General features: G+C 40.2%; 1 protein-coding gene across 2 annotated transcripts in view; it reads left to right on the top strand.

Annotated features, from left to right (window-relative positions):
* The window catches only part of rsrc1 (arginine/serine-rich coiled-coil 1), a 121,812-nt gene that overhangs the window by 40,771 nt on the left and 63,720 nt on the right, over positions 1 to 17,321 (top strand). For both annotated transcript variants that reach the window (XM_086261574.1, XM_086261575.1), the window contains exons 5-6: positions 2,918 to 2,954; positions 16,309 to 16,360. In XM_086261574.1, coding sequence (XP_086117700.1) covers positions 2,918 to 2,954; positions 16,309 to 16,360 — 89 coding nt within the window. The remainder of the gene's footprint in view (positions 1 to 2,917; positions 2,955 to 16,308; positions 16,361 to 17,321) is intronic.

The raw sequence follows: 17,321 nt of genomic DNA, 5'->3' as shown, positions 1-17,321 counted from the left end.
AACTCCCAAAGTTGTGCAAGTTTTGTACTCTTAAATAGACGTCATCTTAGAGGTCACAGTTGGCCAGTGTTTGTCAGAGCTAATTTGCAACAGTGTGAGAATGTTTAAAACACTCACCTGCCAACCAATCCAATTTTTTGGAAGATATTTTGATATGTCACGATGACAAAGGTACAGACATAGCCATTAAGATAAACGATTTCTTAATTCTATATGTTATATATTGTCGAGCTGTCTCGGTTTACTGCAGCCGTACATTACCACAGTAAACAGCGGTAGTGTGTGCTTATCTTGCTTTAATTAGTCCATTTCTAATGTGAAAATACTTTTTTAACTGAAGTCAGTATATGATTTGGAGTTTGGAAGTCTAATATCTAAAGCAATTTTTAGGGCCCGATTTGAACCACAGTTTTTTTTTTTCAGCCAAACTTTGCTGCCTTTAATAGACCTTAACGATCATAAAATGACTACCACTGAAAAACTAATAGCACTTATGAGTAAACTGCTCACTTAAAAATAAATTAATCAGTATGAAAAGTATGATTTTAATGCGCCATGAATTCATTTTCTTCATAGAGGGCTACTAAATATGTCACATGATTAGTGTGCCTTCTCACCGTGCCAAGTCCGTCACATCCCATCACATCACAAATCACCGTCTGTCTGCTTCATTCTCGTCTTCCCATGTCTGCACTTCATCTCTCTTGCCATTGCCGCCCTCCCTCTCTCATGTTGTGTGCCGGGGCTGTAATGTGCTCCTGTGGTTGTAGTAAGCAGGCCATAGTGTCTCTGAGGCCTTGTGCTACACCACCATTACTATCTGGCCTGCCTCCACTACAAATTGGATGAACAGGCACTGACACATTTTCAATATTATTACATTAAACCAAGTGGATTTTGATTGATAACCTAATATTGGCCTAATGCAAAACATCAATCACGGCAAGTATATTAATTATTTAATATTGTGGCGTAATTCAGAAATCGATGCTGCCTCTGCGCTGAATGCACAGAGTACAGAAGGAGGGAGGGAGAGACAGATAAGGAGAAAAGGAAAGCTCGGTCCCCGAAGACCTCCGCAGATTATATGATGTTTTGAAAAGAGAGATGAGGATGTAAAAGTGTGCGTGCGTGTGTGTGTGTGTGTGTGTCAGCTGTGGTTGTCTAATGGATAGAGCGATCCCTTCGGCACTGGTGCGGACCATGCTGGACAGCTTGTCCTTGATGAAGTCAGGACAACAGATGAAAGAGTGGGAGATTAAATGCATGTTAAGAGCTTAATAAAGGTTGAATCAAAAAAAAAAGGAAAAAAAAAAAAAGGAAAACTGTAGCTATAAAAAGGAAGAGGGGAGACGGGGGGAGAAAAAAAGCAAAGGGAAATGAGTGGAGGAGGAGGGATCGAGCGCTGCGTCTCCCCTGTGTTAGATTGTTTCTCACTAATTGCGCTTCATTAGTGGATTACACACACTGTCACCACGGTAACAAATGTCTTGCTGTCTAGTAGCCGGGCGCCCGTCATGTATAATGAATGTGGCGGGGTGTTTGTCAGAATGTAATGTAATTACAGCTAGATGAAGTTTGCCTTAAGTGGTTGACTTGTCTGCCTGTGGCTCAGTGACAGAGCTCAGAATAAACAAGCAAACATCTTTTCTTCATGACTTTATTTTTTTGTTCTTCTTTAGTTCTTGTAGTGGTTTTTTTTTTTTTGTTTGTTTCTTTTAAGTTTTCTAGGGTGTGTAGCTTTTTCTTCATTCCTTGATGCTTTTCGGAAAGGTTGATGGTGTTGAGACATGGATGGATGGGTGAATGGAGGTAGAGGGGGCTGGAGGGGTGGGATGGATTAGACAGTATGTAATTTTAGAGATGGTGTAGATTTACACTGTGATGCTGCTGGCTGCATTAGCAACTGAAGCCTGTCGATAAGCCTTTCTCCCTTTCAGCACACACACAGACACACACGAACGCCGTAAAACGCCACAGCCTGGGTGGAGTTGTCAGTAATGGAGGCCAGAGTTGGACGAGGGGTGCTGAGATCGGGGGGACGGGGGCTGTTTGTGTTCTCTTGATCTTTTGATTTCCACTGCTGCAAATTTGAAATGTGCCAAAATTGCATCTATTATTTACTGCCAATTTGCTCTTTTTAAAAACAGACTGCTCCCCACTCCTCCGCTTCCTCGGCTCGCCGTTCTGCTGTTGCTACCCTGATAATCATACACACATTTTTTATTAATTCACAGATAATAAGCTCCCAGTTCTTTCTTTGTAGTTGGAAATTATTATTATGAATGCCAGCAGTGTGGCAACAATATTAGTTAACCTCTGTGTGGTGCAGATGCAAACACATGAAAATGCACACAGCATTTCAGTCTGAAAGGTTAACAATTAGTATAATTCCTCATTATGTGCTTTTTTTGGTTACCTCTTTTGATTAACCAAATGCCTTTTGATATCATCAGGATTTTTTTCCCCTCTTACAGCTATTCTCATCCCGCGTACGTTGCAGCTGAAACAGAAAGAGGCTTTAGTGGTTATGACAGTTGCCGACTGTGAAATGATTAGTTGAAAATAATTCGGCTTAACTACCACCACAGTGAGACATTTTAAGGTATCATCACAACCTCAGAAAACCACTGATGGCTTGCCTCCCCATTCATCGAGGAATCAAGAAAATAGATTGTTTATTAATAACAATGATTCGTAGCTGGAGTCTAATTCTGGTTACTTAGGATTGGCCACAGGTAGTGTTTCAGTGCAATGACTCAAACTGTGAAATTAAATCAGAAAATCGCACTTGACAGAGTTTGTTGTGTGTGTTAGTTGATGTTTGTGTGTGTGTGTCTGCAAATCTGCTTTTATTAAATGACTTTTTGTGCCGGCACTTTATTTACAGTGGGGGAAATGTGTTGTTGTGTTGCAGGGACGCTGGGAACATCAAAGGCAGATTAGAACATCTGGTAAGTTCTATTCAAAACACACTCACACACACTTGCACACTTTGATATCTGCATTCCTAATGAAACCTCTGCAATTGGAGCTGAATACCTGCAGTTAACAAGCAGGGAGAGAGGGAGAGTGGCAGAGAAAACGGGGATAGAGGGAGGATGGAGCCTCCCCGAGGGTCTGGTCCCGCTTTTATATTAGCATTTAATTCATCCCAAATTGTGCCCAAACACACACACAGGTAATCCACTGTGTCCTCTCTCATATTAGCTGCTACTTTTGTGTGTGCGGTTGTGTGTGTACCTGTTCATAAACGCTAAAAATGAAAGCAAAAGTTTTTCTCCCCTTGTCCCTCTTGGTCCTTTTGTCAGCATGGGGCCTTTCCTCAGTCCTCTCCCAGCTATGAATCAGAGAGCTGCTGGAAACGCTCTCCTGGGACAGCCCTGAAAATTTAATAACCGACATTTTCAGGGTTTCTCTTGCTACTCGCTTTAATACGGGGTCAGAGTGCCGTGCAACAAAGTGAAAAGGTTTTCTCTCCTCTTTTTGGGTGGGAAGAAACGAAGGTTTGATGTGCCCCATATTCCCGGGGATGAATTATAGAGAGGGGTCAGTGAGGGTCCTGGCTCTCTGTGGATGTCACATGCCCTCCCTCCCCTGCCTCCCTGCATACTAAACTGCAGCTCCCAGCACCCTTACGCAAATGACCCTCGCCCCACCACACGCTACGCAAATGACCCTGAATATGCCACACAAATGAGTGACCCCGAAATTCAAACACTTCTCAGTAACTCTCCACTTCTGCAAACGTCTGAGCTCATGAAGTTGAAATCATCTTTCAGCACTGTCAAGCACAGCTCCAGTTGCCACTTAACTCTGTTGTTAAGGATATTCATAACTTTGATTTGAGTGACATTGGATTTAAAGTGGCGCGATTGCTCACCAGCCACTTTATTAGGTACACCTGTTCAACTGCTTGATAGCGCAAATAGCTAATGAACCGTTCACATGGGAGGGACTCAGCGCATTTAGAGATGGTCAAGAGGACCTGCTGAAGTTCAGGCTATCAGAATAGGGGAAAAGGGAGATTAAAGCGACTTTGAACATGGCATGGTTGTTGGTATGAGTATTTCAGTAACTGCTGATCTGCTGGGGTTGTCTCACTCTGGGGTTTACAGAGAATGGTCTCAAAAAGGTAAAATATCCAGTGAGCAGCAGTTTTGAGTGAAAACGACTTGTTAATGCCAAAGGTCAAAGGAAAATGGCCAGACTGTTGGCAATTAAGGCATGCAGAAGAGCATCTCTGAATGCACATGTTTAACCTTGAAGCAGAAGAAGATAGCAGCAGAAGACCACACCAGGTGAAACACCTGTCAGCTAAGAACAGGAAACTGAGGTCACAACGGGCGATTGAAGATTGACGTTTGAAAAGCATTCCTGGCCTGATGAGTCTCGATTTCAGCTGCAACATTTCCATGGTGCAGTCAAAAGTCACCATAAACAACATGAAGCATAGATAAATTGTGCTGTCTATCACTGGTTAAGACTGGCAAATGTTGATATTGCAGATATTTTTTGCCATACTTTGGGCCCTTAAACACCAGCTCAGCATTGTTTAAATGCCCCAGCCTACCTAAGTATTATTTCTGACCATTTCCATCCTGTCATAACCACAGTGGTCATTCAATGTACTTCTCAAACTGCATTAATATGACAGTGTGTTTGCTGTACTCAAATGAGCTCCACACAGATCTCATTCCAGTAGAGCACCTTATGGGTGTGGTGGAACGGCAGATTGGCATCATGGATGTGCAACAACTGTGTGACACTATCATATCAATATGGAGCAAAGTCTCTGAAGAGTGTTTTCAGCACACTATCCATGCCGTATAGAGGTGCTGGTTGGCTATTGTGATCTTTTCAGTTCTCAACAAAACTCCATTGTTCATTATTACCAAATAACAAACAGGCCATATTTGCCATAAGAGGTAAATACAATCTTGGATTCTCTTCTTTTCTCTGCATCATCACTAAATGTTGTTAAGCTGATTGTAAATTTGTCATTCAAATCTTTTCAATGTTGGTATTTTTTAAGAGCACTGTTGTTTCCCCTCAAAGTGCTTCAAGAGTAGACATTCAAATGAAGTGATGGTTAAATATAGCATGTTGTATGGTAATGGTCTAGCTTGAGTTTGGAGATGTCTGTTGCTTGGTCTATAGGTGTGATTGATGTAGTACTCCATAAAAGGTGCTTTGAATTATTCAAGAGAAGATTAGATGCATAAACAGCATTAATCAATATGCTTATATGCGTTATCTTGGCAAATATGAAAGCTAGTGGTTTTAAGTTTCTCTAAATGACATGTGTATGACTGTGAACTCATTTGCAAAGTCACAAATGAGTGCACTAAGTTTTCAAACTTATTAACAAATTTAAGGCAAGATGGGTTATATTGAGCTATAGGTTTCTATTACGGCACAATTTTGTATTGTGATTGTAACATTTTGTACAGAAAAGCTGGAGATATACACATAGACCAAGTTATTGACACGATCATGTACTCACAGAGATTAGTAGACTTATATTTTAGCCACTGTGCATCTGCAGATGTTTCCCTATACCTTTTTCCCCCGAGTATACCAACAGGGACTGATTATACCATATTTGCATTTGATTCTTGGTTTTTGCTTTGTTTTTATACTCATCAGGATAGCTGAGTTAAACATTACAAACTTACGAAGACACTCACGCAAACACATTTGTATGTTTACCAGTTTATGGTTTTTTGTGTATATATGTATGTCTCAGGGAATTTGAATAGTTGAATACTGAGTGTTTGAATTTATGGGCATTTTAATGCTTACGGAGAGATTGCACCCCAGTAGTCAGCTGCCTGGGGAGTGCAAGACTCTGATTACGATTCGGGACAGAGAACTGTAAATAACAGAGCTCATCTCTCTCAGAGGTAGAGTTCCAGGGCTGTTGCAAATGTTTTTCTCAATTCCTCACACACCTATTCGTGTAGATTTCCAAACAGGCATTTATGACTTTCTGCTGATCTATTGCTTTCAAGATTGGTGCATCAGCCACATTGACACTTACCATGGTGTTTCAACCAGCGATCCTGACTCTCAGTCAAGTATACACTTTTTATTTTTTTACAGTAATTATTTGCTTGCATTACTGTAAATCATTTTTATATGGGAGTCAGTAACTGTTTTGCTGTTTATTCATGACTAAAACCGGATCAGATTTCACACTGATGTGACGGTCAGGCTTCCCTTTACATTCCGGAGCTTGATTTTTCATGATGAATACTAATGTTACCTTTTCCTGTTGTAACCTCATGAGTGGTGAAGTAATTAGGTGGGCATTTAAGGCTTGTGTGGTCTAAGGTTTGTTTCATTTTTCATGTTTGGCTTGTGTTGTTTTTGCATCTCAGCAGATTGACTGAACGCGATCAGTAGCGATGCAGAAACAAAGTCTGAAGCTAATTGCTCCCAGGGCTCTGCGTTAGTTTCTGTTTTTGTTCGCATTCACGTACATGTCCAGGCACATATACACACAGACACACATACAAACAGATACACAAACAAAGATCACCCAAGTCTGAGTTGGATTTATTTTTTCTTTTTCTTTTTTTTGCTTTGGGAGATTTGGAGCGATAGCAAAAGAGGTGGCCTACAGCAGATAATCAGTCCAGATGCACAGCTTTTTTAGAGTGAAGTAGAAGAAAGCCAGCAGCTCAATCAATACACGAGGAATCAGCCTCATCAGGATTACTGGCTCAATCAGCAGCTGTACCCATCGTTCTACCGCACACACTGCCCAAGGAAGGATACAAGACAAGAGGGGGGAGTAGAAGAACGAGGGGGGGGGGGGAGGGTACGCCATCGGTTCTGTGGAAAGAGTCTGAAGAAACCCTAATGATGGAGGGTGACTTGCAGGTCAGTCCAGGGTTGCAGGTTGAGTTAAGGTCACGATTCATAGAAAACTGTAACTATGGAATTTACCTTATGTCATGATATGACATTGTAGACCTTTGCTAAAAGTAAATTGAGGGACTTTTTGTCTTGATAGCAAAGCCACATTTTTTTGTAGCGTGGGTTGCTCTGCATTACATTATCGGTGTTTAACAGTATTTTAATTTGGAAGTATTAGTGAATAAGCGAATAACAACTCCTCCTCTCATTTAACACATGGTAGCCATTATCCTTTAAAAACATGCCTCCCTTTGTTGAAGTGCAAGTATTGAAAACAGCTAAATTCACATAGAATGTGACTCTAATATTTTCAATATTTCCGTTTCCAAATCTTTGCTGTATGGGTTTTGGGTTTAAGGTTGGCTCTCTGATTAACAAAGTGCAAATAGATTAGAAAATTGTTACTTAATGCCCTTTCTTAAATAGCCCTTTATTCTCATTTTAACAAGTGTTTGTTGGGGTCTGTGAGGTAAAATGTGTTGCTTCACTCGGGGGGTCCTACTTAGAATAAATTTATACCTCAACTCTTTAAAGGACCTTTAAAAGTCTGGCGTTTAAATGTAGCATCTGCTTTTCACAGGGTGAGAAGCTGTGTTGTCACAAAGTTTGAGTTTGTTTCTGTTTCTGTTCTATTTTTTTTTAATCATACCAATTTTTAATCATATGCTTGACAGTTGGATTACCATATTACACGTGGCTAATGAGGAGTAACTCCTCTTAAAGATCAAAGCAAAATACACCTCAAATAAGATGGATTTTATGTGTTATAGGTAAAAACATCTACCAACACATGCGGTATGGTGTAAACGCCATACATGTGTTTTAAAAACGAGTCATGAAGATGTTAAACAATACTCTGGGAAGTTACCATAGTAAATCAAGTCACATGACAGGATTTACTATGGTAACATACACGTCTTGACTCTTTGCTGTGCTGTCACAGATTAAAAAAAAAAAGATTGCTCATCGAGTTTTTCTGTTGGCCAGTTTTGGCTCTACTAATGCTATAAACATAAGCATATCTACCTATTGACTATCAATATTTCTTGAACAGTCCTGCAATTTATATGTTAATGTCATTTTCATCAGGGAAGTAAAAAGTAATCCAGGGATTATCCTACAGCTTCACCTTTAATACATAGTATTAGAAATACAGATAGTACATTTCCCATAATGCTGTCAAACCCTCATCATATTTTAAATGCGACTTATATGCAGTTTTGACAAACTAGTTTGCTGATAAAAATTAACATGATCTGGTGTTTGGGGACATTGGGTGTTATCTCTGTGGGAGCTACCGTTCCCTTTTTTTCTGTAAAGCTGTGGTTTAGTTTCAGATGTTTTTTTTCTTTGTGAAAACGAAGTGGGTTTGTTTTATTGGAACGGGCAGCCTGGAAACAAGCCTCTTTATTTTTGCGATGCATCACAGGTTGTTGTCCACATGGTTCTCTTCGGGGATAGCTGATGTCTGAGTGTCCCTTGGTGAGTTGAAGAGTTTACTGAGGCAAATTGCCTGGTTGGGCTAATGACAGATATGGACCAACAGCTGTAGCCAGGACACTTGCACACCGAAACTGTGACATTGCCTCATATGGCAGGGTTTTGTCCTAGAGAAGTCTTAGTATGAAATACAAAGAGTTAGGTCAATATAGCTGTTTTTTCTCTCTCAGTTCTGTCTTTGTGTATGTCACAGACTTTCTTTTAATTAATCTATGTATTCCTTTCTCTATTTCTTCTGTCTTTCTTGCACTAATTGTATAGGATAAAGAGGTGAAAAGAGCTTAGATGAAGAGATTGTGGACAGATAAAGGAGGGGGAGAGGGGGCGTTGATAATCTGCAAACAGATTTCCATGCTTATTACACTAATGATTTCATGATATTTGATGTTGTGGCTGGGATTGGGAGGATTTGCGAGGGAGGGCTGGTTGTCTCGCTCTTTCTCTTCCCCCCCCCCTCTCTCTCTCTGTGTCTCTCTCATCTCAACGGCACGGCTAAATGATGGAGTAATTTGAGTGACCTCTGACTTGGGGCAGGCCCAGACATAATTGCATGTCATTCTCGCACGGAATGAGGAAGGGGTGGGTGGGTGTGCGCGGCTCCTCGAAATACAAAATATCCCCCCCCCCCCCGTCTGTCCGGTCTTTCTCACATATCTCTGGTTGTTTCTGCGTCTCCTTTTCATGTGAACCCAGTCCCCGTGTTGTTGCTCGTCTCACTGTGGTTCGCTCCTTGAGTGTTTCCCAAAAAAAATGTTAAAAAGAGATCCCAAACAAAAGAAAGATTGCATTAATTTTCAAATGATGATATTACATTAAGCACAGAGCTCTCATATATCAAAACGTGAGAACTACTCCCTTACTGTATGTGCTTCATCTTAATGGTATCGCTGGATGTCAAGGGCATGGAGGAAATTAAATCGGAAAGTGCAGATAGACCAAAGAAGATATTATCTCTGGATGATTGCAGTTTTGATAGGTATTCCAGTGAATTTCATTTTCTCCGGATGGGAAGAAGATGAGTTAGCCTGCACATTTGCTCATTTTTCTTCTACATGATTTATGTGAGTTGAGTATAAAACTCTCTCCTTCTTCTTCTCCCCCCCCCCCCCCCCCCCCTCTTTACCCCCCACCACATCCCCCTTTATCAGGAACACATACATGCATGTACACACAGACACACACACACACGGGGTAGTAAATTACTGCCTTTGAGTTGTATCTTGTCTGGGGCAGTTTATGCAAGTGTATGCATCATTTCTGTATGGATGTTTGTGGCAGTGCATGGAGTTTTGTGTATTTGTATGCACGTGCATGTTTTTCTGTTTGTGTGTGTGTGTGTTTGTACTAGTGTGTCTTTATGAATACACACGCCTGAGATAGCAGCAGAGCCATCAATGGGAATGATTCCAGGGAGACGGGGGAGTGTCATTACTCAGACTTGTTTACATTCTAAATACGTAATGAAATCTTGTTGGTAATAATGACGGGAATAAAAGTTTAGGAAATTGTAAAAGTGGTGAAGTTTGAGAAATGAGCCCCGGCCTGTGAAATAGCATTTGGGGGCAGGAAACGACATTATTATGCAGTGCTCCTGCCTGCCTGAGACATGAAGATGAACTGCTGGCGGGTCATAAAATGCTGTTAGGCCTAGCCTGAAGTATGGCGCATTGTAAAAGAGCCCTGATCCCATATTGCCATTATATATAAAAGTATAGCCATACACAACATTATTTTTCATATAAGATGAGCTAAGATACTGTGGCTCAGGCACCCCGAATACATACAGATAGGCAGATTTTTTTCCATCTTATAAAATATATAAATAAACATATTGCCATGGAACCCATCTTTGCCCTGATCTTATAGACCTCGATATTAAAAACAGAAATATTGCATTTTCTAGGGGCTCTGTTTTCCCCTGTCCTCTTTTGGGTATGGGATATATCTGTGTGTTTGTTTATGGGGGGTATGAGAGAGAGGGAGAGGAAGAAGAGGAGGCGATGCAGGGGAAGCCCGAGAGGAATTCAACAAATGAAAGAAAATGGAAACAGATGAAGACTTTAAAAATATAATGAGATGAATATTGAGCATATCAACTCCAGCATAAAGAGTTTGTTGAGGTAGGCACTGTGTATATTGAAGCCGTTTATTGACAGAAAATAATGGTTACAGTGGCGCAATTAGGATTAATGTTACAGTAGATGGACTGATGATGTCATTGATGTCCCGTTTCCTCCCACCCCCCCATAGAGGGTTTCTTTAAAGACATTTGAAGAGAAAGGTGACTTTAGCCAAACCCACATTTCACTAATGTGTTCTTTGAGAAGCAGGAAAGAGGTGGCACACTGTAGGCTGACTTAAATCATACCTGCCCTTAAACCAATCAATTGCTTGTGCACTATCTCTATATTTACTTAAATGGCCACAGTGCATTAAGTGCACTCTTCCAACCCTATTGCCTAAATTATTCATAAATATCTAGCCTTTGCAGCATATTAACTAATTTTAACTTCATTTTTTCATAATGAAATCAATAAACTCAGAGCCAACTAGTGTGCATCCGCCTGTATATGATTTTTCTTTTGTTTGTTTTTTTTAATATTATGAGCACAACAACTGTTGAAGATTAACAGGCCTCAGATTTAAGCAATAGAATAATTTTAACATTTTATTTTGGCCTCACCTCAAGCTTAGTCTGTTGTTTATAAAAATTATTATTTGGTCAGATATAATGAAATGTGCCAGTACTGATCACTCAGAGCCTTGAGCGTTAAAATAAAAGTTGGCAGAATACCCACAGATCAGTTAACCCGTTGTTTTCAAGATGCCGATTGTTTGATTGTAACACGCAAACTGCATTAAACAAGATAGACCTGGAGCGCTTTGTAAGGTATGACCAGCCCAGTGTTCTTTATTTATTTACTGCAGCTCACGTTGGTAATTTTCCTTCATGTGCTGATGCTCTGCTTTGCTCATCCACTTCAAGTCTTTCTAATATCGTTAAGTTTAGTTACCGCTGCTGGTTATGTGTTTCGTTTTGTTTATGTTTTTTGTAGCGTGTGCATGTGTGTCAGCATTTTCTCTGTAAACACAATGCTTCAAAAGTTTGCGAGTGAATTCTGATAACAATTTTTAAGGGTTTGGATTGAGGTCGTTTTAACAAGCCGTTAAAATTTAGATTCCACCAAAGTCTTTTAAATTATTTATTGGTCGAGTATTGACCAACGTAGAAACTATGATTATGAAACTATGAGCATATAGAGAGTACCGTGTAAAGATTTAAAAAATCATGTCCCGTATGACCCCTGACCTCTCCTTCAAGGTCAATGGACTGATCGGAAGGTCAAAGTGATAATGATTATATATAGATCTATTAGATGTACAGGGAATGATATATGGGGAGTCTAAATATCACTTTATTTTATTATGACTTTGTTACATTCATGACAGTAACAGATTATAACCATTTAAATACATAACAATTTAAATACATGCACCATTTACCTGAAGATGTATAGCTTTTGGGGAAATAAAAAAATAACGTGATAATTAAACAATTCTTTCTAAACAATGATGTGAATGCACTATATCCACGTAAATTAAAAAAATATACTGAAAATTATGTAAAGTATATTAAAATGGGACAAGTAACAAAAGCCTGTTCTTTGCACGTCTTTTTACTGCACTACAAACTTCTTAAAGTATGTTTAAAAAGAAAAAAAAGGGGCCAAAAATGAATATATAGAAAATACAAGACTGTTCCCTTCAAAGTAAATACTGCTGAGAATTTAAGCTGTGCCTTGGTTGGAGTTTTGCATTCTCTGTGTGCTTTTTCTTCTTTACTTATGTCCTCCACCTCTTTTTGCGTAATCATAAATGAACTCTTCCTGTTGTGTGGTTAGATGGAGCTGATACATCACGCTGGTTAGAGATGGCCTTTCTGACCTTTGTTTGGCTTCACTCTTCCTGCTTTAACAATCATCACCTGACCCACCACACTTTGCTTTGTCTGCGTCTCGAACTAGTGAATTACCGCAAAGAGATGAAATTTCCTGCGTGCGGACCTCATTATACACAGGCTAGCATTGTTTTTAGCAAGCAGTGTGAGGGTAATTTATTTTTCTAATGGGACGTGTTTATTTTTGACTAATGGCACTTAGCTGAGCTAAGCGTGTCTCAGTGTGTCTGTCGTCGGCGTGGTGAGGTAAGCGTGCAAGCTGCTTTGAGCACACTGGACTTCCTGTTACATTTGGAACAAGAATTTTCTAGAGGGTGTGGGTGCCACAGTGTTGTCAAACCAATAAGAGCAGATTCTTTTATGATAGACGAATGTGTGTGTGTGTGTGTTTTTTAAGTTGTTTCTTTACAGCTTGATAGCGAAAAAGAGGAAAAATGTGATATCTTTGATGTTAATAATATTACCTACTCCATACGTGCATAACTGGATTTTTCATTGTCATACATACAACACTTAGAGGGATCCATAGCAGGACACACATTTAATATTTAACTGATAACTAACTGAAATACTGCAGATTTTGACAAACAGGGCTTGCACATAAGCACTGTTTACATGCTCAAGCAATTCGCCAGATGTGTGGAAAGAAGAAAAAATAGGCAGAATTTAAAAATAAATAATAGAAAAACTGAATGGTACTAGATCTGTCAGTTTTTATTTTATAATGAAGTACAAGCCAAAAAAATTCCTTTGAAATTAATGTCAAAAGTACATACTAGTACGTCTGTATGCCCCTCTTTGACAGTTAGCTCTTCACCTTGTCTGCCGATGGTCCGTATTTGGAACACCAGAAAACTTTTCAGGATGCAATATGATTCAATGAAAATCATATGAAAAGGTTCTATTGGAATATAATTGTGGTTTTAAGGTGCCTGGAGGTTTATTGGTAAAGGTGCTGGTCAGTTAATTGGAGGGTTTCTTTCAGCTTTTCTTGTCCACAGTGTGCTTCAGAAAGACACTTCTTTGATGGCTCTGAATGAGCAGATCTGCATTCTTCTCAAGCTGTTAGTGGTATGGCGTGTAAGTGCTTGCTAATATAACATCATTAAAAGTATTTATATTTTTTCTAATTTGTCTTTGGCCTCCTATATGTCTATATTCTTCCTCTTTTAAGTTTTTTCCCCTCTTCTTAACACTCCCCTTCATTTGATCTTCTATATTTCCAGAACCATAAAGAAAGCACAACTTCTTGTTCCCTGTCTCATTTTTTTTCCTGTGCCATTCTCCCTTTTTCTCACAGTGTGATAATCTAAAACCTCTACAAGGAAAGCACTGCTCATTTCCAAGTCACATTACTTCCCTACACACACACAGTCCTCCTCCCGGTGTCTCGTGTTTGTTTGTGCACGTGGGGAAAGGCGCAGTTCTAATTGAGGGGCAAAGCCACTTCAGATGCAGCGGGTGCCTCTCTCCCAGTGGGGGGGAGCTCAGATCTGCCTCTGGGGAACACAATTAACGCCTTTTTATTGTTTACTAATGAATTACACACAGAGGGAGCAGGCGTGCGCGTGTGAATTAGAGTGAAAAATAAAGAGTTAGTTGTGAAGCAAAAAACATGCAATTTTGGGCATGTGTGTATGTTTGTTAGCTGACTTCTGAGTACCTTTTACATTACTTGTGATGATAACTTGATATTAATTAGAGTATTACTCTGTCACGCTTCATTTAGTACTTCGGGGAGCGCAGCTTTTTTAAAGATGCTTTCCCCCCCTCCCTTGTTGTTCTGCATTTATTTAAAGCGAAACTCAAACCATGCGTGACTCTGAGGAGAAAACTGCTTTCATTCTCTCTGCTAAAACTTGGAAACACGCTTCACCCCTCTGGCCTCAATCCAATCATTGTTGTTGTTATTAGGAAATAGTTGTTTTCACTTTACTGGTTAATGTTGTAAGAATTGCTTGGGAGTTTCAGCCCTTACAGAGAACGCGTACAGTAGCAGCAGTAGTGTGATTCAGTGTTTCATTACCCCTTGAGGAACTGTTGGAAGTGTGTGTGTGTTTGTGTGTGCGTGCGTGCGCATTTAGGATGCATGGACTTGCACATGCCTTACGGCCAATGTAAACAAAGGCTAATGTAATTACGGAGTGGGCGTTGTAATAAACTGTAACTAAGATGATTGCGTAGCACACAATGATCAGGATAGTTAAGCAGTGATGTGTTATTGCGTTATGTGGCTGGTTGTAGCAGGACTGATTACTTTGTCATAATTGTGCCTTTAAACTGGGTTCAAAACCTGAATGTGAAGCTGCTGAAAAAGGACGAGAAATTAGACAAATTATGGTATAATCCCTTTTTTGTGAAGGTAGGTAGAGTGTTTGTCTGTGTGTGTGTGTGTATACATACATTTTTGTGTGAATGAAGGCCTCAAGTGTTTTTCCTCTTCTTATAATAGCGCTTCATAATTTTGACTGTCAAGCAGTGCCAGTCAGTACGTGTGATCCGCCATGTCAGCACACATCCATGTTGCATTACGTATGTCTCAGTGTCAGTCATGCCTTGATGTGTGAACCATCTAGGATACAGCACCCTGACATCACTACATTAAAGGGGGTCATTATATTTCCCCGACTGCCACCGAAAAGTGACGTTTTTACAAAGTGACAAGTTTACAGTTTGATAAATCAGATTTTTTGTGTTGTGCGTGGGGAGTCATGAGATGGAAGGATGGGAGGAAGAGCTGGGTTGTCTGTTGGAGGAGGAGGTGGAGGGAGGAAGCGCTGCCTGTCAGCGACGCCCTGGCCCTGTCGTCTAAATGATGCTCCCAGGCAGCGGATTCAGATCCCATCCCCATTAGCATTTAATTTCTCTCTAATTCTACACACAGTCTCTGCCGCTGCATGGTAACAAGGGCCGCTTTGCCACGGCAGCGCCAAAACACCTCTGAGAGCAATCTGCATCGCGCTTCGCCTTTTATAGCTCGTGCCCTGTCGTAGCCATCATTCTTGCTTGACAATTAAGACCCTCAAATCTAATAGCAGTGATATTGGAATTGCAGCAAGACCCTTTTGAGGCCATGTCATGGGAAAAAAAAAAAGAAAAGGGATGTGCTTCCCAATACAGCTGTCAAAGCACAAGGCCCTCGCCCGTTCATGCCCGCTAAATGTTTCTGATGCACACACACACACACGCACACACACACAATAGGAAGGGGGAATATGTTGAGTCTTTGGCTGTGATCTTTGTAAAATGTGCTCTCCGTGCCCTCTTATCCAACTCTCCAAAGACTTGTTACAGCAGCTTTTGTTTTCTCTCCTACCCTCTCTCTCTTTCTTTGTCTCTAAATTTCTCTTCATCTTTTACTCATTGATTCTCCCTGGTGTGTCAGAGATGCTGCTTTCTGTTTTATTTCATTTCATTCTTTTTTATTTTTTTTCTCCACTAGCAGCATTTTTATAGATGACGAGGCCTAGTAGCTTGGTGAAGTTGTCCCTTGGTGCTCTATGAGGACAGTTTACGGGAACATTCACTCTAATGGTTGCAGTTAAAGATTATCGTGGGTAAAATATTTTGTTGGCCTAAGGGACACAGCAGTTTTCGAGCTAAATTACATAGATGACATTTTGTAAGTGTGGCTGCCGTTGGTCCTGTCGCAAACTGTGCTTTGTCATGTGTCAGGCAGCAGGGTGCCAAAGTGAAAGGTGGATCATCTTTTTTTCTTTTTTCTTCTTTATAAAAAAAATTACATTTGGAAGCTTTTGTGTCAACAAGTGCTAAAAATGCCCTCAAGCACACTCAGTCTACCAGCTAATCTGTAGCTGGCCTTTACCAATAAACCATTTAAAATAACAAAATCCAACAATTAAAATATCATGTTGCTGTCTGATTTTTTTCATTTCAATATCTCTTTGTCTGTCACTCTTCTGCAGACTCCAGCAGAGCAGGCTAAGGTTCGAATGCATTTGGTCCTGCAGGCTGCGGGTAAGTGGATAATATTAATGTTTTTATTTTTGTCACAGCGTGGCTCAGAAATGTTGCGCCCTCATGTCGGGACTTTGTGGAAGTATGTAAAAATACTTTGCAGTGCTGCACATCTGTAGTCTGACAGTACAGTACAGTAATTTCTATGCAGAAGTGGGTATTTTCCGTCACTGTAACTCATCAGTCTAGGGATGTCAGTATAGGTCGGTCGGTCCACTGTCAGTCTCCCTTTTATTAATTGAAAGACAAATAACCCTTTGATAGTACTTAAGGTTAAACACTAAAGCAGTGGATTTACAAATTATTTACAGTAATGTGTTCAGAAAAACAACGCAACATTCTTTTTTGTTGCTGTTGTTATTTTTATTTTAAAGTGATTATTGATCATTTCTTGAGATTACCACTGACTCTTCCCTGTAGGAGTCCTAGAGACCAGTTAGCAACCATCTGGTAACCATCCGTCACCCAGTGAGAAAAAAATGTGTGTTCCCCAACTTGGTTGCTGGCAGTTGCTAGTTGAAAATGATTGTGAAGAGGTATATGTTCTTGAAAGCTAGATTGCACTGGTTGCAGATTGTCACATTCGACCATAGATTGCATGGAAGATGCAGACTTGTCTGCAAAGACTCGAAGTCAAGCATTTGCCTTCAAAATAAAAGTTTAACATGTCTTGACCGGAGCAGTGTGGCACAGTTGTAAGGCGAGTGTTCTCTGTTTCTGGTTTGTGTCACAGTTTTTGTAGTTTTTCAACTGCTCCACAAGTAGTTGGCAACTGTTTGCAGACAAGTTGTTGTCTTCCATGCAAACACTGGCACTTGTGGCAATCTGCTAGCGACAAAAACAATCACAAGAATGATTTGGGTGAAATAAAAACTTTTCATCTCATTTCACTCAGCAATAGGCAGCAGTAGCAGAATCCACCAACCACTACACAGTTTTCCCTCACAACTGGTGGTTGCTC

Source organism: Aulonocara sp. 'chitande type north' Nkhata Bay, linkage group LG14 (assembly GCF_057382095.1).
Source record: "Aulonocara sp. 'chitande type north' Nkhata Bay isolate Kocher_YH1m ecotype deep benthic linkage group LG14, A_spYH_male_GT1.1, whole genome shotgun sequence".
NCBI classification, from domain to species: Eukaryota; Metazoa; Chordata; class Actinopteri; order Cichliformes; family Cichlidae; genus Aulonocara; species Aulonocara sp. 'chitande type north' Nkhata Bay.
Note: the sequence above shows the minus strand (reverse complement) of the source record. Positions and strands in the feature narration are given on the sequence as shown.